Source organism: Panthera pardus, unplaced genomic scaffold, assembly GCF_024362965.1.
Source record: "Panthera pardus isolate Hobbes unplaced genomic scaffold, ASM2436296v1 HiC_scaffold_16, whole genome shotgun sequence".
NCBI lineage: Eukaryota > Metazoa > Chordata > Mammalia > Carnivora > Felidae > Panthera > Panthera pardus.
Window position 1 is genome coordinate 93041659 of NW_026526721.1, and position 25975 is coordinate 93067633.

The following is a 25975-nucleotide window of genomic DNA, read 5'->3' on the forward strand; positions in this document are numbered from 1 at the left end:
CTGCCTTCTCGATTAGGACTCCTGTTTTCTTCATGGAGTTTCCTTCTTTTTGCTATACCACGAATATATATACTATATACCACGATTATGTCCCCAAGCTTTTTCTAACCTCTCCCTATATTCCATCCCCAGCCCCCAAAATATCATCCACTCTTACTCCCACAGCTTGAACTATAAATCTATGCGTGTGATCTGATCACTATCTCGTTCCCCTCTCTCCCCAGCACTGCCCTACCAGACATATATGACTGCCCCTGCATTTACTTCCTTGGTGCCCTGCCAGTGAAACACACTCAACATGTCCAAGAATATCACTGGAAATCATAAAAACTACACAAACCCATTCTAGAGGAATGCACAGATTACTGGGAAAAAGCAAATGGCATAAAATGCATTACACATATACATACACGCAGAGCACAGTGAAGCTGGGGTAGTACCCACCCCAGTGGGTATACAGAACCCAGTACCCACAGGGGTTCTATGTACCAGGTGGAGAATCCCACTTGATGGGCAGGGACAGCAATGAAGGGAGACTCTTGGAGGCAGCAACTCCTCAGTGGAGGCATTGGAGCCTGAAAGCCCAGCTATCTGGGAGGTCATAACGCCTTACTGACTTCTCTAGGCAGTTCCGGTATGCATCCTCTCCTTGACACGCCTAGGGCCACCACCTGAATTCTGCCTCCTGTACCCTCCTGCCAGAGCTACAGTAACAGATTCTTGGTGCCTACCTCCCTGGGTCCATCCTTTTCTCACCCCGATGCATCTGCCAACCGTCCGTGCATCCTAAAACTATAGCCGTGACTATGTAACTTCTATGCCCCGAAACTCTCGTGGCAACCTGCTCCTTACACCAGAGTAAGTGCAGACTCCCCGCTCCAGGAGTTCCCTGTGGGACCCATACTCCAACACACCTGCTTTTAGGTTTTAGTCAAACTCAACTGTGTACCCTGAGGCATGTTTGAGCTCTTCTGTTAAAAAGCCTCAGGATTTGAAACGCACGAGGGATCAAGGTTTTCCAATTGGGCCGGAAAACATCCAAAGAACTTTGGCTCTCTGACCTCAGATGAAAGGCTGAGTCAACGTTTTCAATTTTTCACTTGGATTTCAAAGCATTTGGCAAAATCAGACCTAAAACCTCACAATATCATCACTCCCACCAATTTTTTTTCTTGCCATTACACTCAATATCTTGGACTTCTTTTCAGCTAATATTTAAATGCCTTTTTGAAATTTACCTGGAAAAATACTCGGAATCACTGAGGCTTTCAAAAATTATTATTACTATATTTACACAGGTTCAAAGAAATTGCCAAAAGAAAACAGTTGTATAGACCTGTGGGAGGGAAGGGTGTCAGGGGGACGCTATGTGTCCTTGGAAGCAGGGAAGAATACCTAATTGCATTCAGAATATCTAAATAAAGGACACATTTTGGTGGATTGTGACAGAACAGAAGACTGTTGTTCTATATTTTCATGCTCCATTAATAACACTGTTTCATAGTTTATAAATAATCAGCAATAGGAAGGGGCCCTTTTGTTTACCTACGATGTGGTGAAAGAAAAGCACACTTGAAATGCTTAAGAATGTGTCATTTATGCTGAGAAATCCAGAAGACATACCTGTGGTTTCTCTATTCCTGAAAGAATGTCTTGCACCCTCTTTACTTCCAACTCATACTCTGCATGGAGAAAGAGAAAAAAAGACAAGCCGTTAATACCATTAGGAGGCAATAATGTTGCCAAGTTCCTCCTCCAAGGCCTTTAACTATAGCGAGCATTAAGTCAGTTGCCCGTTACCGTGAACTTTGGGTACCACAGACAGGATCATGAAAATTCAGAATGGGAAGGACGTTGGGGTGGGGATTTCACTGTGGTTGTGCTAACTTGCCACTGACTCAGTTCACATATTCACAAAGTTGACGAGATTAACACTGAGTCCCTTCTAATAACTCAACAGGCAACAGAAAATAAAAGGTCCTAAGAAGGAGAGAAATGGGTGCAGCTAGAAGCTGAGAGCAATTAAGAGATGAGGTTGAAGAGACAGTGGCCGATTCATCGAGGGCTCGGAGTTCAGATATTTTAGTTCAGGTTTTATTCAAAGTTCAGTGGGCAGTCTCTGAAGTGTTTAAGTAGAGGGACTGACGTGATCTTTTTTTTTTTCCCCCCAAGTCTGAAAAGATCTGTTTGGTTTCGCAGGAATAATGGACATACAGAAGGCAGGAGCGACTGTGGAAAAATCAGTCAGTACATTGCCGTACTGGTCCAGGTGAAGAAGGATAGAGCTGGCCTGGGTTGGGATGGTATCAAAAACGGTGAAAACGGAACTGGTTTTGGAGGTATGGGTGCTAAAGGACTGGGTGTGACAGTCGAGGGTGAGGGAATGAACAGAATCAAAGATAATTCCCTGTTTTGGGCTTGATCAACTGGATGGATGAGGATATCTTTTAATAAGATGGGGAAGCGGGCAAGTTTTGCACTGGGGCAAGAAATGTTTTAAAAACAAAGGGAGGACAGTGCTTAGAGTAGAGAGGATGGGGAGGGAAGAGTATGTGTAAAAGAAGGATAAGAGACTTTAAACTTGACTGTTTTGCAGAGGAATCCCTTGACTTTCGCAACCTACTTGATGTAATCTAATTTTGAGTTTACAGATTAACTGTTAAACCTAGTTTATGAGGTAAATGCTAGAGTTACATGATTACCAAGATATATGTCCTCACCCTCAAATAGTTCAAGTCTAGTGAGGGGGAAATGAAAGCAGCAGGCAATTCCATGTGATACATACTCAAGACAGAGCATTCTAGAAGGCTTTCTAAGCACCAACATCTAGCTGACCCTGTGGCCAAGCAGGCCACTGGAGGTGACGGGAGACGTGGAACAAGGGGGTGAGAGGTTAGTAAGTCCAGCTCTTTCGGAGGCTCTTCATACTCATTGCTCAGGTCAATCTCAAAGTCACCTTTTAAAAGAATCCCACCTCAACCCCACCCCCTGCTCAGCCTCCAGTCATTCTGCAGTCCCACTTATTTCCTTTCTTGTGGCTACCAAAATCTAAAAGTTCTCTTATTCATGTGTTCTCGTTTACTGCTTTTCTTTCCTACTAAAATATAAGCTTCAGGAAGGCAGAGATGCTACAGATCCAAAAAAAACAATTTTTTTTTTTTTTCTGTAAAGAATCAGGTGCCTGGGTGGCTCAGTCGGTTGAGTGTCCGACTTCGGCTCAGGCCATGAACTCACTATTTGTGAGTTCGAGCCCCGTGTCGGGCTCTGCGCTCACAGCTCAGAGCCTGGAGCCTGCTTCTGATTCTGTGTCTCTGCCCCTTCCACACTCTGTCTCTCAATAATAAATAAACGTTAAAAAAAAAGAAAAAGAATCAGACAGTGAATATTTTTCAATTTGCACATAGACCACTGTCACATATTCTTCTTTGTTGTTATATCCCTGTGAAAACGTAACAATCTCCTCAGTTTGTGACTCACACACAACAGACCATGGGGCTGACTGCAGTTTGCGGACCCCTTTGGTAGGACACACTCAGGATTTAGCCCACAGCACCTAGCACCGTTCCTGTGTGATCCAAGCTCAATAGCTTTGTTACCTAAATAAATGAACCAAGCCCAAGTGAAAAATAGTAAGACTTCAGGGTACCCGTGTGGTTCAGCCGATTAAGCATCCAATTTCGGCTCAGGTCATGATCTCGCGGTTCGTGGGCTCGAGCCCCACGTGGGGCTCTGTGCTGACAGCTCAGAGCCTGGAGCCTACTTTGGATTCTGTGTCTCCCTCTCTTTCTGCCCCTCCCCCACTTATGTACGCATGCGTGTGCTCTCTCTCTCTCTCTCTCTCTCTCAAATATAAACAAACATTAAAATATTTTTAAATAAATAATAAGACTCGTAGCTGGCACCACCATAAACTTTAAAAGGATCAGTTCTTCATTGTTTCTTACTGCATTCTATTTAGAAGATGTTTACTTCTATTTTGGTGAGAAAAAGAAACGGACTGGTGTTTAAATTGCAGGTGTTTTGTATTACAACAAAAAGAAACTTCACATTCAAAAGGCCAAATGACACCCTTGTTTATAGTCATGTAATCTTGTTAAGATATAGATAATGGTTTATACCCATAAGTCAAACACGCACATACCCTCACATTTTCTGGAAGCTCGTACTAAGCAGACTCTACATTTATCTCATAATCTGAGGGGTTGATTGTCAGTACAAAAGTAAAGTAAGCACAGTTGCAATATACGAACTGGTTCGGTTGTCAAAGACCAAACTTTCTGAATCTCTGGCTATTCTAGAGTTTGCAGGAACCTATGGTTTCAGACACTCATAGAAATAGACACATTCACAGAACCAGCTGGAGGAGGCCACTGCTTCCTTCCGCCATCACAGATACCAGGACCAGAAGCCAGAAGCCACACCCCACCCTTGAGGTAATAAAGGTTGAGACTAGAGCGGAGATAATCACCTATTCGACAACGAAGGGAAGTACTAAAGAGCTCAGCATAAGAAGTATCCTCAGGACTATGTACTAGATACAGGGCCTGAAAGAGGGAAGCAAAAAAGGACGCTTTGTCCCACAAAAATTGGAGGCCCCTCCCTCTGGCCAGCTTTCAAACGCAGATGACAGGAGAAATGGCCAGGCTTTTGACAGAAAAAGGAAAAAAATGAGAAAGGAGGTTGGATTAGAAGGGGGAGAGGGTGGGGTAGAGATCTGTTTAAAATGAAAAAGAATGGGTTGTGGGTAAGAGCCAGAAATACAAGGGAAAGGTCCTGACTGAGATAAAAACAACTTCTGAAGAGAGGTCAGGACTGTCCAGGTTTGTCTTTGATTATAGCAGTGAAAGCTGACGTGTTCTGAGCACCCAGCTACGTGCTGGTTGAGGGGCCAACACCTTGCTCATTTTTACAACATCCCCTGCAAGACGGACATGCTCTGCTCAGTCTTCTGACAGTGTGGGCAGGACTGAAGTCTATTTTGTCCATCACAGTTTTCACCTTCGGTGCTGAGTACAACACCTGCAGGCATATGACAGATGAGGAGAAGGAATGAATGAGGAAACTGAGGCTCAGACAGCAGATGTGATCTCCCCGAGGGATACAAGACCAGTACCTGGTCCAAAAGCAAAGAGAACGTCTCACTGCATTATGACAAATTAATAGGGATCTGGGGGTCACAAGGGAGAGGATGTGGAGAGACAAGAGCGGAGGGTGTTTTGCCCCGGGGTGCATGGAAGAAGGAAGGCAGCAGGAGAAACCATCCAGATCCCATGAGAGGGTTTGTATTGGGGTTTTTTGTTGTTGTTGGTGGTGGTGGTGGTGTTGTTGTTGGTGTTGTTGTTGTTGTTGTTGGTGGTGGTGGTGGTGGTGGTGTGTGTGTGTGTGTGTGTGTGTGTAAATCTCGGAGAAAGCTGTCAGAGAAATAGAGCAAAGGCCTCTGGATCTGGGCAGAAGGTATGTGAGAAAGGGAAGAAAAAGTAGGGCATGAATGGAGCCAAATAAACAAAGGATTCATAGAAGATCAAAAACCCAAAGGGCAGGGCGAGGGGAGGAAAGGTAGTGACAGGACAATCAATGCCCCATTATATCAGGAGAAATGTGGTATCAAAGCCAGACTGGATTCCTTCTTTCTTTCAAGACTCTAAAATGTGAATATGGAAAAAGAAGAGAAAAATGCATCCGCACCACATTTACTGAATGCTTTTCCATTTGTGCTGCCACAGGCTAAGGATAAATAAATGCCAGGCATACAATATGCACACACAAGAGTGAAAATAAAATCCCTTTAACTGAGCTAAAGTGACAGTTACCACGTGTAAAATAAGCTCTTGTCCGAAAGCTAGCAGTCTGGTACGAAATGCCAAAATTCACGACTCTACTACCTAAATAACCGAGTTCACTTGGACCCTGGCCTACCTCTCCCAAGGCAAGATTTAACCGGGCCTCGGAGAAGTCTATGAATTATCACCCTTTCCATTAAACAGCCTCGGAGCTCAGCTATTCAGTGTATTTCAGAGTCTGGGTAAAGCTTTCGCTTGCTCGCCATGCTTTCTTTCTCTGTGTCTCTACTTCTCCCTCTCTCATGCTCTCACACACACATATCGTGAGTGAGGAAGAACAGCTAATGCGGTCACAAAAATTTATGAGCAAAACCAAAAAGAATAGTTCTGGTGATCTGTCTTCAGGAAATCTTTCATATCAAGTTAAAAAGAAAACTACGGGAAGCCTGGGTGGCTCAGTCGGTTAAGCGTCTAACTCTTGACTTTGGCTCAGGTCATGATCTCACGGTTTGTGAGTTCGAGCCCTGTGTCGGCTCCACGCTGACAGCGCAGAGCCTGTTTGGGATTCTCTCTTTCAAAATTAATAATAATAATAATTAAGAAAAGAAAACTATGTCTCGTTTGTCTCTGTGTTTACCTCTTAAAGAATTTGGTGTGACAGCCGAGCAACAGATTGTCCTAGAAGAGGGGAATAAAAGGGGTGGGGGGAGACACTTGGGTGGCACAGTCGGTTTAGCATCTGACTTCAGCTCAGGTCATGATCTCACAGCTCATTATTTCGAGCCCCACATCGGGCTTTGTGCTGACAGCTTAGAGTCTGGAGCCTGCTTCAGATTCTGTGTCCCTCTCTCACTCTACCCCTTCCCCACTCATACTCTCCCACCTTCTCTCTCTCTCTCTCTCTCTCTCTCTCTCTCAAGAATAAATAAACATTAAAAAAAATTAAGGGGCACCTGGGTGGCTCAGTCGGTTAAGCGTCCGACTTCAGCTCAGGTCACGATCTCACGGTTCGTGGGTTCGAGCCCCGCGTTGGGCTCTGTGCTGACAGCTCAGAGCCTGGACCTTGCTTTGGATTCTGTGTCTTCCTCTCTCTCTGCTCCTCCCCCACTCATGCTTTCTCTCTCTCTCTCTCTCTCTCAGAAATAAACATTAAAAAAATTTTTTTTAATTAAAAAAAAAAAGAAGAGGAAAAAAATGCAAGGTTCTGTTACAGGGTTGTAGGATGAGGTTCTTTTCATTATCATGTCTGCCTTCTTCCCCCTGGTTTGCAGCAAGGAAATTAATCCACAGGCAAATCTTACAGGCCAACTTGTATTTCTTTCTCCTCGCATTAAAACTGCCACGAGTTAAGCAAACAGATTAAAATCATTTTCTTCCTGCTTTAATTTTGTTGCAACCATGGCTGATATGGATAGACATGACAACCCACCTTTCATATCACTACCTTCTTAACACTGAAAAACCTTTTCCTTGCAGTGAAGATGGTGCTGATCAGTAAAAAAGGATTATAGAGTACTCTCAGTGCTCCAAACAGAACAGGCGTGTTGTTTTGCAGATACAGACACATTTGGGAGGTAGGTAATTTCTTAAAAAGGAGTTAAGATGGGAGCCTCTAGTTTCAACATGTCCCAAGGAGTTGAGAACCACCCAAATTGCAAATGACAAAAAAAAAAAAAAAAAAAAAAAAAGGGGGGGAAGGGGGATTCAGCTCAGTGATTTACATTTTTCTTCATCCCCAAAGAAATCTCCTCCCAAGAAAATAAAGCATTTTTTAGCAAAGGGAAAGTTAAAATAAAAATACACAAGCAAGCAAATATACTTTAAAAAAAAAAAAAAAAACGAAGAAGAAAAAAGCAACAACAACCCACACACATAGAGAGAATATGTGTCATGTGAAATTTAAACTTTCCACAAATAATGGTTTTCATGTTTGCTCCAAAAAGAACTGTAAGTTCAGACTGTTTGAATAACTGTAAGGCCTAAACTAATTAAAATATCCCCCTTTATAAACACAATTTACTTCTTTGGTTTGCTTCACATTTTTTCCATCTTAGAAAAGAAATACAGCTAGACACTTAGCTGCTAGCTATAGAATGTATTTATGGCTGTAACAGCCCCTTCATTCCAATGGAATGACATCAGCATTATTTCTCTGTAAACCTTCCGTCTAGTTCTCATCCGCACGGCTCATTTACAGATATGCCCGGCATAACAGAATATGCTTTCTCAGATTTGCCAAAGAGCTGACTTAGCTACTATCTTTAACACATTATATATAATAAACAAGGGGTGTGGAAAATATGCAACTTCTTGCCATGCCCATTTTAGGGATAAGAGACTTCAACTCACTACTCAAGAAAAGAACTATATGAACAGAAATAAATCCTTTTGGATGAAAAAAATATGACTCAATAATTAAGGACAAGTTGAATATCCAATCACTGCCTACCAATGCTAATGAGAATGAATGGGGATGAAGTAAGATGGCTTAAGAATGCTTACTGAATTGCTTTTCTAATGAGAGAAAAAAAAATTAGCGATTTTCATTTTTGAAATACTACCTATGCTGAGAAAAACAAAGAATCAATAAATGCACACCAAAGTAGTATTAATTACTTAAGAACCTCCATTTAGTGATTATAATCCAGAGTTAATGGTGTTAAAATCAAATATTAAAAATGTACAAAATCACAAGGAATACATTTACATAATCTAGGACAATGCAGTTAATCCCCAAGGACAAATATTCCAGGAATATCTTCAGATATCAAACATCCTGATGCTAAAAATACAAAAATAAATATCTCTCTAGCCATTTAGCTGGTTAAGTGGTTACTCTACTGGAAATTCTGAAAGATAGCCAAGGGAATACCAGACTCTCAACACTAACGAGAAAGCAGCAGGCAGGTGAACATATGTTGTGGGACGCTGCCTTCCAGTCTAGGGAAATATTTCTAAGAGAACTTGGGTTCCCAACAGATTGTGGAGCCTTAAGAGAAAGAGCAGAGATGAATTCCTTTTGCAGGTGGAGTGCCTGGCTGGAGAGGAGGGATGGCCAGAGGACATAAATGGGACAGGGTCGGGGTGGGGGGGGGGTGCTAGTTTCCTCTAAGCTTTTGTCGATATTTCTGGAACTGAGTAGAAAGAATGATTTTCTTTCCTGGTCCAGGATTTGAGCAAAGTCCTACCGGGAATATTTACATTAGCCTACTCGTAGGCAAAAATGGGTCTCTTCAGGCAAAAGCTGTCCACCACTGAAGGTAGTAAGAGGGACAAAAGAGAAGTGGTAGGTCTAGGACCTGAATGAAAAGGGAAAGCACCAGATACAAACAATACTTCTGTTGACTCTCAGGTCAACTCAAAGTTTATGTCTCAGCCACCTTCTTTGAATGCCAACTAAACTGGGGTCTACCTGAAATACTAGGAGATTCTAGGTTCATTTCTGCCAACTGCCTAAGAAACATTCTTGTGTTTACTTCACAAAAATCGTACTTCTGCATGGAACTGGACACACACAGCTAGCATTTTTAAGAACATCAAATTAAATAGGGATGAAAACCCCACAAAAATGGATAAAGTATTAGGTAGATATGCTTGCCTGGCAAGCTTGATTCTACACCAGTCCTGTCCTTTCCCTCCCTCTGTCTGTTTGAGACGTTTCACTGGCTAGCTGAGCCCTAACCTGTGCCAGATATAGCTCTTTTATTTTGGGGGAAGGCTCAACGCCATGATTATCCAGCAAGAGCTGGTGCCCTCCCTGGGTGTGTAACAGGAAGGCAATCGCTTAAACACAGGATAGAGCGACTTACAAAGGTAATTAAAGTTTATACACTACTTTCTGCGCTGGCGTCTGTAAACGTTTCCACAAAATGTTTTTTCATTAAGATTTGGCATGTCACATTGAAAACTTCTCAAGTAGCTTATTCAAAATTTTTGCAAAACTGTGTCAACTGACAGGCAGAACCCAGAGAGAACAATTTTGTAACACATTAAATCTGAAAAAGAATCTTAATATTTTTTTTAATTTAAAAAATGTTTTCTTATTTATTTTTGAGAGAGAGAGAGAGAGACAGAGTACCAGCAGGGGAGAGGCAGAGAGAGAGGGAGACACAGAATGTGAAGCAGGTTCCAGGCTGAGAGCTGTCAGCATGGAGGCCAAAGCAGGGTTTGAACTCATGAACCTTGAGATCATGACCTGAGCTGAAGTTGGACACTTAACTGACTGAGCTACCCAGGTGCCCCAAGAATTTTAATATTTATACCACCTATATAGCAAGTTTTGAAGTTTTTATTCCTACATTTTCTTTCTTTCTTTCCTTCCTTCCTTCCTTCCTTCCTTCCTTCCATCCATCCATCCATCCATCCATGTTACATAACATACAGTGTAGTCTTGGCTTCAGTAGAACCCAGTGATTCGTCACTTACATACAACACCCACTGCTCATCCCAACAAATGCCTTCCTTAATGCCCATCACCCATTTTACCCAGCCCCACCAACCCTTAGTTTGTTCTTTGTATTGAAGAGACTCTTATGGTTTGCCTGCCTCTGTTTTTATCTTAGTTTTCCTTCCCTTCCCCTATGATCATCTGTTAAGTTTCTCAAATTCCACATGAGTGAAATCATGTGGTATCTGTCTTTCTCTGACCCAATTATTTCGCTTAGCATAACATCCTCCAGTTCCATACATGTTGTGACAAATGGCAAGATTTCATTCTCTTTCATTGCCAAGTAGTATTCCATTGTATGTGTGTGTGTGTATGTGTGTGTGTGTGTGTGTGTGTGTGTGTGTGTGTGTGTGTGTGTGTGTATTATACACTACATCTTCTTTATCCATTCATCAGTTGATGGACATTTGGGATCTTTCCATAATTTGGCTATTATTGAAAGCACTGCTATAAACATTGGGGTACATGTGCCCCTTGGAATCGGCACTCCTGTATCCTTTGGATAAATTCCTAGTAGTGCAATTGCTGCATCATAGGGTAATTCTATTTTCAATTTTTTGAGGAACCTCCATACTGTTTTCCAGAGTGGCTCCACCAGTTTGAATTCCCACCAACAGTGCAAGAGGGTTCCCCTTTCTCCAAATCCTTATCAACATGTGTTGTTTCCTGAGTTGTTAATTTCAGCCACTCTGACCAGTGTGAGGTGGTATCTCATTTTGGTTTGGATATTTCCCTGATGATGAGCGATGCTGAACATCCTTTCGTGTCTCTGCCACGTGGATGTCTTCTTTGGAAAAGGGTCTATTCAGGTCTTCTGCCTGTGTCTTCACTGGATTATTTGTTTTTCAGGTGTTGAGTTTGGTAAGTTCTTTGCAGATTTTGGATACTAACCTTTATACGGCATGTCATTTGCAAATATCTTCCCCCATTCCCCCCAGTTGACTTTTAGTTTTGCTGATTGTTTCCTTTACTGTGCAGAAGACTGTTATCTTGATGAGGTCCCAATAGTTCATTTTTGCTTTTGTTCCCCTTGCCTCCGGAGACGTGTCAAGTCAGAAGTTGCTGCGGCCAAGGTCAAGGAAGTTGCTGCCTATTTTCTCCTGTAGGATTTTGATGGTTTCCTGTCTCATACTTAGACCTTTCATCCATTTTGAATTTATTTTTGTGTATGGTGTAAGAAAGCACACTTACATTTTCTTAACTGATGTCTCATATGACTAACATATCCATTTGGAGGATAGGTATTCAGTGTATGTTCAAAGAATCCAGTGAAGCTCATCAGCTGATATGGGGATCAAATTCAGAGCTAATGTCATGTGGCAGGGTGCCAAATAATTCCACAGAGTTTTAGCATATGGAAAAGTCATTACCCACGGTACCCACGGTACAACCTACCCTACCCAGGAAATCAGCCAAGGATATACATGTGGGTACATATTGAAAATGCATATTAGCCACCAGGAAGGTAATGTCAATGAGTAAAAGACAGTGGACACATTAGGCAAAAGGGGAGGGTAAAGACTGTGGAAAATGGAAAAAGCCCTCACCCTATCTAAAGGGGGCAGCTACTATGTATGGCAATCAATTACTGCCAGGCAGGATCATTGGTCTAAGGTTGACAAACACTGCCATTTTCTAAAGAATCTAGAAATGGAAAAATTTTCATGAAATTGCCTGATCTGTAAAAATATACATTGTAAGACATTTTTAATCTACAGAAAAGTGGAGTAGAACTATGAACACCCATATGCCCTTCACCCAGACTTTTCAATTGTTAACATTTTGCTATACTTGCACATTCACATTTTGTCTCTACATATATACACTTTTTTTTCAGAGCCATTTGAAAGGAAGATGTTGATCTTATGCTAAGATGTTAAGTTTATCCCCAAAACTTCAGCATGTCTTTCCTTTTTTTTTTTTTAATTTTTTTTTAATGTTTTAGTTTTGACTGAGAGAGAGAGAGAGACAGAGCATGAGCAGGGGAGGGGCAGAGAGAGAGGGAGACACAGAATCCGAAGCAGGCTCCAGGCTCTGAGCTGTCAGCACAGAGCCTGACACGGGGCTCGAACTCACAGACTGAAAGATCATGACCTGAGCCGAAGTCGGACACTCAACCGACTGAGCCACCCAGGCGCCCCCAGCATGTCTTTCCTAAGAACAAGAACTTTCTTGCACATAATCGTAACACAACCAAAAGATTTAACATTGACAGAATAAAATCTAATGTGTATTCCATACTCAAATTACCCCAACTCTTCCGATAATATCTTTAATCCTTTGCCTCCTAATCCAAGATCCAATCAAGGAACACATGTTGGATTCATTTGTCAAGTTTCACTAGACTCCTTTAACCTAGAACAGAAATCCCCTGTACTTTTTTATCTTCCTAAGGTTGATATTTTTAAAGTGTCTGGGCCAGTTTTCTTAAGGCATGTACCACTATCTGGACTGTGTGACTACATCCTCATAATTATATTCAAAACTTTCAAATATAATTTCAAATTATATTAAAAACTTTTGGCAAGAATTCTGTATAGATGTACTCCCCATCCATTACACGAGGAAGCACACAGTACCAATTTGAACCTTTTGATGATGCCCTGCACTGTGATCACTTGGTTATAGTGTTGTGTAACCTCTTTCTCCACAGTGAAAGCACCTTCTCCTCCTTTCACCTGATGATTAAACACTGATGATTTTTGCCAGAAAATATTACATTAATAGTTTCAAGATGGCAATATTCCTAATTCTACACTTTTTTCCAAGTTTATTAGTTCTTTCTCCCACTTTAAGTTTAATCTATGAACTCATGGACTGTTTTTTATTAAAAAAATTGTAATGCTCCATTGCAATTGTTCTTTTCGATGCTAAAACTGTCCCAAATGCAGCCAGTGGGAGTCCCTTCAAGTTGTTTTCTATGCCCCTTTGTCCACTTCCTTAAGATATCTGGTTTAGGGGTGCCTGGGTGGCTCAGCCAGTTAAGCATCCGACTTCGGCTCAGGTCATGATCTCACGGTTTGTGAGTTCGAGCCCTTCGTCGGGTTCTGTGCTGACAGCTTGGAGCCTGGATCCTGCTTCAGACTCTGTGTCTCCCTCTCTCTCTCTGCCCCTCCCCTGTTTGTTCATGCTCTGTCTCTGTCTCAAAAATAAATTAACATTAAAAAAAAATTAAAAAAAACGATTTCTTGTTTAAACACCTATTTAATATTCTGGCTTAAGATCAGTTGGCCAAAAGTACAAAAATGTACAGACAGCTAGTGACAGATTTTAGTAGCATAAAGTAGAATTCATCCAAATTATTCAGATTTGTCAAAAGCCACTATTAGCCAAGGATTTACTTATTCAAAAGGGACTAGAAGGGCGCCTGGGTGGCTCAGTTGGTTGAGCGTCCGACGGCTCGTGAGTTCAAGCGTCGTGTCACGCTCTGTGCTGACAGCTCAGAGCCCGGAACCCGCTTTGGATTCTGTGTCTCCCTCTCTCTCTCCCCTCCCCTGCTTGCTCACTGTCTCTCTCTCTCTCTCTCTCTGTCTCTCTCTCTCAGAAATAAACATTAAAAAAAATGTTTTTAACTGACTAGAAAGAAAAAGTAACATGTAAGTATTTCTGGTTTCTAAATCTTTTAGAAATTAAAGTTAAAACAAAGCAACCCAATAATCCAAGAGCCAGCCATTTTAAACAATATTTTAAGGGGCACCTGGGTGGCTCAGTTGGTTGAGCATCCGACTTTGGCTCAGGTCACGATCTCACGGTTCTTGAGTTCGAGTCCCGCGTCAGGCTCTGTGCTGACAGCTGAGAACCTGGAGCTACTTCAGATTCTGCACCTCCCTCTGTCTCTGCCCCTCCCCCACTCATGCTCTGCCTCTCTGTCTCTCAAAGGTAAATAATAAATGTTAAAAAAATTTTTTAAACAATATTTTAAGACATAGAAAACTTGAAACAACCATTGGGTAAAAGAAGAAATCAAAAGGAATAAATTGTCTCAAAACAAATGAAAACAAAACACAACAAAGCAAATATTGTGGGATGCACCAAAAGAAGTTATAAGAGGAAAGTTCACAGCAATAAACATATACATGATGAATCTAGAAAGACCTCAAATAAACAACTTTCACCTCAAGAAACTAGAAAAAGAACAAATTAAGCCCAAAGTTAGCAGAAGGAAGGAAATATTAAGGATCAGAACAGAAATAGATGAAATACAAATCAGAAAATAGAAGGGGGACACCTGGGTGGCTCAGTCAGTTAAGTGTCTGACTCATTGTTTTGGCTCAGGTCACGATCTCACGGTTTGTGAGACTGAACCCCGCGTCAGGCTCTGCGCTGACAGGATGGAGCCTGATTGGAATTCTCTCTCTCCCTCTCTTTCTCCGCCCCTCCCCTACGCGCTCGCTCGTTCTCTCTCTCTCTTCTCCACATAAATAAAATAAACTTAAAAGAAAAAGTAAAATAGAATCAATGGAACCAAGAGTTGGTTCTTCAAAAAAGATAAGATTGACAAACCTTTAGCTAGCCCAAGTAAAAGAGAGAGGACTCAAAATTAGAAATGAAAGAGACATTACAAATGATACTACAGAAATACATAGAATCATGACATTACTATGAACAATTACAAGCCAACAAGTTACCTAACCGAGAAGGAATGGATACATTTCTAGAAACACACAACCTACCAAGACTGAACCAGTCAGAAAGAGGAATTAATACCAATCCTCCTCAAACTTTTCCAAATATTAAGAGGAGGGAACACTTCCAAACTTACTCTGTGAGGCCAGCATTCCTTTGATACCAAAACCAGATAAAGATGCCACAAGAAAACTTCAGGCCACAATCTCTAATGAATATACATGCAAAAATTCTCAACAAAATATTAATAAACCAAATTCAAGAACACATTAAAAGGATTATATACCATTACTATGTGAGTAATACCCACATTACTATGTGGGTATTACATCCCTGAGATGTAATACGGATAGTTCAACACACACAAATCAATACATGTAATACATATCAATAAAATGAAAGATAAAATTACACAATCATCTTAACAAATGTAGAAGAAGCATTTGACAAACTACAACATCCTTTCATGATAAAAACCTTTTACAGATTGTATATAGAAGAAACATACCTCAACATAATATGGAGCAAAGATATGTAACAAACATTATACACAATGGAGAAAAATTGGAAGTGTTTCCACTCAGATCAGGAACAAAGCAAGGATACCCACTCTCATCACTCCTACTCAATACAGTACTGGACGTCCAAGCTAGAGCAATTAAGCAAGACAAAGAAACAAAAGGCATCCAAATGGAAATGAAAGAAGTGAAATTACCATTATTTGCTGATGATATGATGCTATACATAGAAAATCCCACACAATCAGTCAAGAACTGTTAGAATTAATCAACAATTTCAGCAAAATGGTAGGATACAAAATCAAAATACAGAAATTGATTGCTTTTCTTTACACTAATGAGGAAGCATCTGAAAAAGAATTAAACATTCCAATCACAATAAATCTGACCAAGGAAGTGAAAGATGTGTACCATGCAAACTAGAAAATTTTGCTGAAAGATATCAAAGGAGACACAAACAGAAGGAAAGATGTCCCACGTTCATGAATCAGAAGAATACTGTTGAAATGGCCATACCCCAAAGCCACCTACAGATCAACATAATGCCCATCAAAATACCAAAGGCATTCTTCACAGAAACGAAGAAACGATCTTAAAATTTGTGTGGAACCACAAAAGATCTTGAGGAACTAAAGCAACCCTGAGAAAAAAGAACAAACTGGAGATGCTACACTTCTAAATTTCAAACTATACCACAAAGCCATAGTAATAAAAAACAGTATGGTACTGTCACAAAAACAGATACATTGACCAGTGGAAGAGATTAGAGAGCCCAGAACTAAGCCATGACATATATGGTATGGTCACCTGATATTTAACAAGGGAGACAAGAATACCCAATAGAGAAAGGAGAGTCTTTTCAACAAGTGATGCTGGGAAAAGTGGAGAAATAAACATATGCTAAATAATGAAATTGAGTGAAATCTCACACCACTCAGAAATGAGCACAAAATGGGAGGGGAATCTGGAGGAAAAAATGAAGGAACAAAAAGCAGAATCAAACCTATAAATACAGAGATCAAAATGATAGGTGCCAGAGGGATGGGCACTTGGGCAAAAGGGTGAGAGGGAGTGGGAGATACAGGCTTTTAGGTATGGAATGAATAAATCATGGGAATAATATAGTCAATGATGTTCTAATAGTGATGCATAAAGACAGATAGTAGCTACCCCTGTGGTAGGCACAGAATAATTCCTAAACTTGTTCAATCCCTATGTTGTACAACTGAAACCAATGTAACACTATGTGTCAACTATATTCAAATAAAAAAATAAGAGAATAAACAAACACATAATTGATTCTACAGCTTCTAGCTGACTTCAAGGTACAGTGGATAGCATAATGGTCCCCAAAGATGTTTATGTGCTACTCCTAAGAGTGTGTGAATATGTTAGGTTACAAGATAAAGGAGAATTAAAGTAGCAGAAGAAATTAGGGCTCCCAATTAACAGATCTTAAATTAAGGAGATTATCCGAGGTTATCCTGATGGGCCCAATGTAATCACAAGTCTTTAAAAGTAGAAGGGAGCACTCTTAAAGTAGAAGGGAGAACTGAGGGTTGCTGGAGGGGCTGTGGGTGGGTGGAGGGGCTGTGGGTGGGGGGGGGGGCGCTAAATGGGTAAGGGGCACTAAGGAAGACACTTGTTGGGATGAGCACTGGGTGTTATACATGGGGGATGAATCACTGGAATCTACTCCTGTAATCACTATTGCACTATATGCTAACTAGGATGTAAATTAAAAATTAATAAATAAATAATAAGTAAAAATAGAAGGGAGCAGAAGAGGAGGTCAGACTGATACAGAGTGAGAAGGGCTTAATGAGCTGTTGCTGGCTTTGAAGAGGAGAGGAACCATGAGCCAAAGACATTGGGCAGATTTAAGAAGCTGTTGACGGTTAGGAAATGGATTCTCTCCTAGAGCCTCCAGAAAGAAACACAGCCCTGCCTACACCTTGATTTTAGACCTGGCTGTACTCCAGATGTATAGAACTATAAAACGACAAATTTGTATTATTAAAAAAAAACCCTCAAAATGGATCCATAGTCTGGTCAAAACATAAGACATGATACCATAAAACTCTTATAAGGAAATATAGGGAAAAAGCTCACTGATATTGGCTTAGAAATAATTTTGAGGGCATGAAATCAAAAGCATAAACAACAAAAGAAAAAAATCAATAAATGGTACTACATCAAACTCAGTAAAAGAAACAATTTACACAAAGAAACAATTAACAAAATGAAATGACAGCCTGCATAATGAGAGAAACCTTTGCAAACAATGTATTGAATAAGGGATTAATATCCAGAATATAAAAAGAACTTAGTCAACTCAACAACAACAATCCAATTAAGAACCAGGAAGAACTAAACAGACATTTCTCCAACAAGGACATCAAAATGGCCAATAGACACATGAAAATATGCTGAGCATCACTATTCCTCAGGTAAATGAGAATCAAAACCACAATAAGCTATTACCTCACACCTGTTAGAATGGCTATCTTCTAGAAGACAAGAGACAACAGGTGCTAGCAAGGATGTGGTGAAGAGGGAACCCTTAGACATCCAATGGGAATGTAAATTGGGCCAACCACTATGGAAAACTATATGGAGATTCCTCAGAAAGGTAAAAATAAGGATACCTGGGTGGTCCAGTTGGTTGAGCGTATGATTTCGGCTCAGGCCATGATCTCATGGTTGGTGAGTTCAAGCCCCCATCGGGCTTTGTGCTGGTAACACGGAGCCTGCTTCGGAATCTTTCTCCCTCTCTCTCTGCCCCACCCCAACTCTCTTTCTCTCTCTCAAAAATGAATACACATTAAAATAATTTTTTAAAAAGTTAAAAATAGATCTACCATATGACCCAACATTCCATTTCTGGGGACATACCCAAAGGAAATGAAAACAGGATTTTGAAGATATGTGTACTCTCATGTTTATCACAGCATCATTCATAATAGCCAAGAGACAAAAACCACCCAAATAAATGCCCATCAACAGATGAATTGATAAAAAATGTGGTGTATGTATTCAGTGGAATATTATTCAGTCATGAGAAAGAAAACTCATCCTCCCGTTTGTGACAACATGGATGAACATTGAGCACTTTATGCTGAGAGAAAAGTCAGACAAAGATGAGTACTATATGATATCACTTATGCAGAATCTAAGAGTTAAACCTGACAAAAACAATGGAGTAAAATGGTGGTACAAAGGGATTAGAGAAAGGGGGAGTGGAAGGGGAGGAGAATGGCTGAGGAGGTAAAAGTGATGGTATTTAGAGGCGACTGGGTGGCTCAGTCAGTTGGGCGACCGACTTCGGCTCAGGTCATGATCTCACGGTTTGTGGGTTCGAGCCCAGCGTCGGGCTCTGTACTGATAGCTCAGAGCCTGGAGCCTGCTTCTGATTCTGTGTCTTCCTTTCTCTCTGCCCCTCCCTCTGCTTGCAGTCTGCCTCTCTCTCTCTCTCTCTCAAAAAGAAACTTAAAAAAAAAAAAAGCAATGGTATTTAAGGGTACAAACTTGTAATCAGTAAATAAGCCATAGAGATCTAACCCACTGTATAATGAATATAGACAATAATATGCATAATTATGTAATGTGATAAATATCACTATATTACCAATTGTATTACAATAAACAAATGTATCAAAGAACACAAATTTACACAATGATACATATGAAATTTATATAAAAAAACATAATCCAGATTAAATATAAATCTAGTCAAGCCATTATCTGATTTAGCAGGTTATAAACTCCATGGAAAATGACCATACAGTCCCCGACCATAATAAACCGAAGAAAACAAAAACAAACTATAGCAAACTTTAGCTCCAGAAACTCAAATAAGAACCATAGTAAACTTTAAGTAGAAAAACATTGAACACATTTGGCTCTTCTTAGACTGTATAATTTCTGCTCTCAATTTAATCTGGCCATGTTTCATTTCTTGTTCTTCCTAATCAACATTTCCCTTGAAAAAACAGATAATCAAAAGAGACAGCACCATCTGCCCCAGTCCGTAAAAGAAAATGGACTGTATTCTAAATGTATCACACTGAGGAATAAACTAAAACGGAAAGTTAGACTGGGCCAGCAGGCAGAAAACGTCTGTATGGAGGATGCTATCAGAGATTTTTCTCCAAAATTGGGATTACTCTTTGATGGCCAGAAGCCTTCTACTCTCAACTACTCTATACTAAAGTCACAGGCACTGATCTTGCTGTCTCAAAGTGCTTAATAAAATTAAATCATTTGGAATTTATAAACTATTCTGTTTCTACCTAAAATAAAGGCGTCTTTGAAGCTATGTAGCTGGAACTTCTGTTGTCCAAATGGACTGCCCTAGTTGTCCCAAACAGGATAGTAATAGGCCTTAATAATAAAATAAAAGGTCTTTTACACGTACATTAAAAATTCAGTTAAAAGGTTTGAGAACTGCAATATTACATTTATACTCCAAACTAGCTCTACAAGTGGCACACCTTACCAGCTTCACTTTTCATGTCTGCAGATGACAAACTGTGGTCACCTGGTCTCTGTCTCCTAACAGCTAAGCTGCACAATTCCTGGATCATGGTGAGCCCATCAGGTCTGGGGAAAACCCATCAGCAAAAGCAGCCATTTTATTTAGGTCATAGACCAAACTGGACAAGAAGTAACAATGCACAGAAAGAAAATATGAATGACGGCACAAAAGAAAAAAATAGATGAGATGGCCAAAGGGGGAGAGGCACTGAAAAAAGAATGAATGACAGAGATAAAAAAGATTCAAAATGCGGCTCTCAGCAAATACATTCAACTGACAATTTCTCATCTAGGTGATTGATTGTAAAATAATTTCCTGGCAATTCCAGTGATACAATTTCTACCATAAAATGCCAAAATATAAAAGGCTAATGTATGGTCGATTAACTTTTTAGTTATCCATCGGTGGAAGAATATTCACATGAGTCTATCCCTCCCCTTCCAGTCTAGCTGATCCCTCCCCTTCCTCATGAGTCTGGGGACCGATCGATACTTCCAGGAAGTGCTGCCTTTCTCACCCGTCTGCACTGGTGCTCTTTGGAGGATCTCCCCAACATCCCACCCTCCTCGCCGTATTTAAAGTATATGTCATCCCACTGCGTGTTCCCGTTCACAGTAAATCCCTTCCACCTCTACAAAAGTGGTAAGGGTGAGCTTCATGAGTACAGGAGTCACGTCTGTGCCATGTGTCATTGATTCCGCAGTGATTAGCTTAGTGCCTGGCACAGGAACATTTACTGAATGTATGACTGAATAAACGGTCAGGGAAACACTACCTACATATGCAGATACGATGCTTTTAATCTCTGCTTAATCTTTTAGGTACATGATCGCCATCATGATGGGGAGAGTTATAAGGGGAAGATACCTCGATAGCTCATGACATTATATCAAATAACATGTTATGACCAAACTGTGTCAAACACCTGTGGATCTATAGTTTTGCACAGAAAACCAGTATGCACATGCTAAATACATTCAGTAAGAATCCTAAATTGGCTGTGGATTAGAAACATTTCTATAACTAAGGCTAAGACTGCCTGACAAAAAACTCCATAACACCATTAAACTTGCTTGCTGTGACGATGAAAATGCAACCGAGTACATTACTAATCAAATAACTGAGAACTCTTGGAGCTCACTCTGGATAGTATTCTGGAAAAGAATGGAGCATTTTACCTACTAGTGGTAACTTCTTAATTTGTTATGTACTAATCTAATTGCAGAAAATTAAATCAGAATGCACAAAGTTGTTTTTAGTGGCTAAAATGCCTTGGTTTTGTTTAGTCAAGTTAGTTGTTTTCCAGCTTTCCTGTTCCACAATAGTTTTTTGTGTGTGCACAAATCATGCATCTCTAAAGAACCATTTGAGATGACTCTATTATGTCTATTTAGCAATTAATTACTCAGCCAAAAAGGAAAGTTTGACCTGCAAAAGTATTTGCAAGTCCCCCTCTTTGCAATCTTAATGCATGCTTCCAATTGCCCTGACTACCCTTTCTCCTTTTCGCCTTGGAGTATGAGACCATCTGGTTGCTTTTCTTCCCATAATTAACAATCCTCCGATTGCAATCCCAGTAAACGAAAAGCTCAGCAATTTCCATTAAGGGATCTCATTCTTTGCATTGCTCTCTACCCAGGCTCACAAAGTCCTTCTTGGCTTCACTGCAGGCTCAGTCTTTACTGCTAACCACCTGTAGCAAGCAGTCTAGCAGTTAAGACACTTCAAGTAAAACAGTGCCATTTGCTCAAACTTTCACTTTCAAGCGAGAGTCTATTTACCCTTAAGCAAAAAATAAATTTAGATTTTTTTTTTTGATGCTGTTGGCAATAAGCAATTCAACTCACTGAAACTTTCCCAGTAAGCTCCCAAACCACCGTCTACAACTAAGAGTGAAACAAAAAGATGTCCTAAGAGATAGGTGTGTGCACAGAAGTTCCATCTACTGGCTACAAAGTAAAAGATGTATCATTTCATTTGCAAATTAACCATAAGGAATGAGAACACAGGTGAGTCTTAAATTTTAGTTTTTAAAAAAGGAAAGTATATTTTTCTAACAATGTATCCATTAGAATAAAACTTTATTAAAATATTTCAAACTGCCAGAGCAATTCAAATAATTATTAAGTATAGCCTGAGAATATCATTTATAATTAGATAGGCCTCTATAATGTTGTCAGCTGAATTGTGTTCCCGACAAATTCATATTTTGAAGTCCTAACCCCTGGTAACTCAGAGAGTGACTGTATTTGGGGACGGTGTCTTTTGCAGAGGTAATTAAGAAGCTAAAATGAAGTCATCAGGGTGGGACCAAACCCAATACAACTAATGTCATCTTTTAAGAGGAAGAAATGTGAACATACACACATACAGAGAGAAGACGATATAAAGACACAGGGAGAAGAGAGCCATCTACAAGCCAAGGAGAGAGATCTGGAAAAAATTCTTCCCTCGTGGCCCTCAGTAGGAACCAACCCTGCAAACACTTTAGTCTTGGACTGTTAGCCACCAGCACTCTGAGGAAATATCTGTTGGTTAAACCACCCAGTGCATGGTACTCTGTATTATTACACCCATTTCCTACACGCAAATCCTATAAAGTAGAGATTTTAAGAATCTGGTCAAGATTACACAGGGAACTCTAAAAGAACCCAGTATCAACCCTCAGTCTTCTGATTCTCACTCTAATTCCATTTTTTCTTGGGGGACCTCCAAAACCTCCTCCTCCTGTCATCCGGCCATCTACTACATCCAGAGGGAACAAAGGGGGAACAATTTTAGTTATGACAGATAAACAAGCCTATCAGCTTGACTATTTGGCTCAGTACAAAATAATCACACTGAAAGTTAAAATGTATTTATAGTACTACTTCCATAAGAGGTCATACCCAATCACAGAAGGCCGATTTAGAAGTCCAAAAAGAAGCTACTGAAAAATCATTGAAAAGCTGATCCAAAAAAAGACTACTTCCTATGATAATTCTACAGACTGCTCATGCCAATGCATCAGTAACATAATATCCACCCCCCTTCCCCCCCCCCCCCCCACCCCACGTATAGAAATGGATCATTCAGGATGTTTTGAGGCCAGAGCACTATTATGCAGTAATTGCTTCCAAAACACATGTTACAATATTTTTGCAGCTGATTGTGGCTTTAGAGAAGAAGCACATACTGGTTCCAAAAGAACAGAGACTATGTTGGACCATAAACTACAGCTGTTTGCTGTGCAGCAGCACCTGAAATATCTGTGTGTTGTTTTCTTCCCAACCAGCTAGTACAGAGTGTATCCAGACTACTCAACTTATTTATGGCTCCAGCTGTTTCAGACACTCAGCGTTAGCTCAAAAGTAGGGTGGCCATTTTTCTCTCTCCTTCACTGGTTATAAAGAAGTGGCTACACTGCCTGTTCTTAGATAAAGGAACTGCCATTAAAGCAAAAATCAGTATCTTTGCACCGTTAATAATAGAATGAAGTCCCCAATGTGACCTCCTTAAAACCACTGAGCAAGTTTCACAAATACTTTTGTGAACAGTGTGGCCCAGGCCTGTGTTTCTGAGATTAACAGTTGCTCTGTACGTGTCTAAGGCCCTCATCATAATATGCCGGGACAAAGGGACGTCGCCTTGGGGGTGGGAGGGTGGTGGCCTGTGATTAGGCTGCAGAGCAGTTGAAGGTGGCTGGCCTACGGGACTTTTCTGACTGCACAGCAAAAGGAATTTCTAAAGGAGTGGACACACAGAAAAAGAGCTGAGGAAACAGGTTGAAGAGCTTCTTTAAGCGAACAGCTGAACTATTTAGTTATAATTACCGTGAACTAGTCTTCATCGTAATATAATTACTCTACATCGTTTGTGTGATTGTGAACTAGTCTGGTCTTCACTGCTGTATTTTGCATGAAATGTAAAAGTGTCATTCTCTTTTCCCTACCTCCTGAGCTTGGCAGAAGTACATTATTAAATAGTGGTCACAAAAATGCAATTGAGTTAGAAATTGCATGATCGAATCACAAACGATGTCACCTAAGTGAGGGACCTCTTAAGGCTCATCATCTACCACAATTAAGGTATCACATTTGACCGGGGTTATATTCTGGTAGGATAGAGTGAAATGAACTAAAGAAAAACCAAATAGGTTTTATGCAGATTTAGGTTTACAGCTACCTAAGATTGTGAAATTATAAGCATTCCATCTGCTCACCAGCTGTGGTCCCTAATCCTCTTTAATAACTCCAGCTTGCACAACTCCATGAGAATCCAGGCGTCTTCCAAATTTTACTTTACATTAGTTGCCAGGATTGATTTTGAGGCACCCGTCTCCAGTGAAAGCAGCATACAGTTGATGTCGCTGGCAGGTGTTAACTTTCAGGGGAGTGAAAGGAAGTCGGAAGAGAGATAAAGAACAGGAAGAAAGAAATTAAGGAGGTACCAAGGTCATCACATTGAGTTTTCAGGGTTCTGTGCTTTCCAGCAAAGTCCAGAGACCCAAATAAAGAATATTTGCCGGAAATGTGAAATTAAAATCTCCCTGAAACTTGTAAAAGGCAGTATCTAAAAAAAAAAGATCGCGTCCAGTTGTGTCTAGAACGAGGTTATGTCTTCCCCAGCAGTCAGTCCCTTTCTCCACTGCAATACACAACCTCTGCCTGCTGGTCACCGACCACAGACAGGGTCAGGGTGCTATAAACTAATTGTTCCCCATTGTCACAAAACTCAGCTACTTTTTCCTTAAGGCACTTCAGACAGTTTCTAAATAGGCTCTATACAGGTGGTCATCATAGCTTAATGCATAAATAGAAGAGATGTTCTAACCAAACAAAACACCAAGATTTTACGGAAGTCTCAAGCATGATTCACGGTACTATGTTTTATTACTTTTGAATGCTGAAATACCTTTCCATCACCACCCTCTTAGAGTTATTGTGGAGACAGGAGAAGGACTAATTCTGGTTCCTGATCTTGGCAACAACATGGTTTTCAAGCAAACATGGGTATATAATATCTCCTGTACCTTTAGTTCAGACTGCTGGACTCTTCTGAGAAAAAAGCTGGAATTAGAGGTCTCTGCCTAAGCCCAGTGGTGATGTGGACCTAACTGACAATATTATAAGGGCTCGGATTTGCTTCTCATTCAGATGAGTTCTCCCAGGACAAGCTTATCTCCTAGGCTACATATCACAGAGGCTTTCTTTCCTTGAATGTTATTATTAGCGTGGGGGACACTAGCGTGTCTCTAGACCAAGATGGAAGAGTCTATCCTTGTTCTAAAATGTCAATGTACTCCCTGGTGGAGAATGCTTTCATACATGGATGGATCATAATAATTTCAAAGACAAATGTGCTGCTCTCTCATTCTATTAACATCTGGAAGATGATACATGCCCATTTTTATTTCTGGAACCGACTGAAGTCCACTTAAGAACTCTCTTCTAAGAGCATGGTGACCACTCAAGGGAGCCCTGGCTGGAACAGCCAAGTGGGAGCAAGTGGGCAAGCAGTCCCCAACACTAGTAGAGGGTGGTCCAAAAGCCAGGTTCCACATTGTCTCCCAACAGCCAGGAAAGACTATTTTCATCTCATCTTTCAATAAAATAAGAGCATATAAAACCATTCTGAGTGCCAAAGATGCTAAGTAATACAAAAGTTGTAATACCTTTTTTTTTTTTAATTTATTTATTTGGAGACAGAGAGAGAGCACAAGCGACAGAGGGGTAGAGAGAGAGGGAGAGAGAATCCCAAACAGGCTCCATGCCACCAGTGCACAGCCTGACATGGGGCTCAAACCCACAAACTGAGATCATGACCTGAGCGGAAAGCAAGAGTCAGACACTTAACCAACTGAGCCACCTAGGCACCCCTGCAATACCATTTTTTAAAAATTCTTTAATGAAAGTGCTAAAAGAATCAGACTACTAAAAGTTGGTGTCTGAAAAATACCCCCCAACAATGGAAGGAAACAGTTTAAGACAAAAAGTTGAGTCAGTTTCCATATAAAAACTTTAATATTCCAAATTATGTTTGCTGCCATGCAGTCAGGAGTATCTGAGGGAAGTTTTAACTCTTAGGA

The 25975-nt window shown here is 40.5% G+C and overlaps 1 protein-coding gene across 6 annotated transcripts in view; it reads right to left on the minus strand.

Moving 5' to 3' along the window:
* Positions 1-25975, minus strand: part of FNDC3B (fibronectin type III domain containing 3B) — a 358808-nt gene that overhangs the window by 100689 nt on the left and 232144 nt on the right. For all 6 annotated transcript variants that reach the window (XM_053903638.1, XM_053903637.1, XM_019463183.2 and 3 more), the window contains one exon: positions 1624-1682. In XM_053903638.1, the coding sequence (XP_053759613.1) occupies positions 1624-1682 (59 nt within the window). The remainder of the gene's footprint in view (positions 1-1623; positions 1683-25975) is intronic.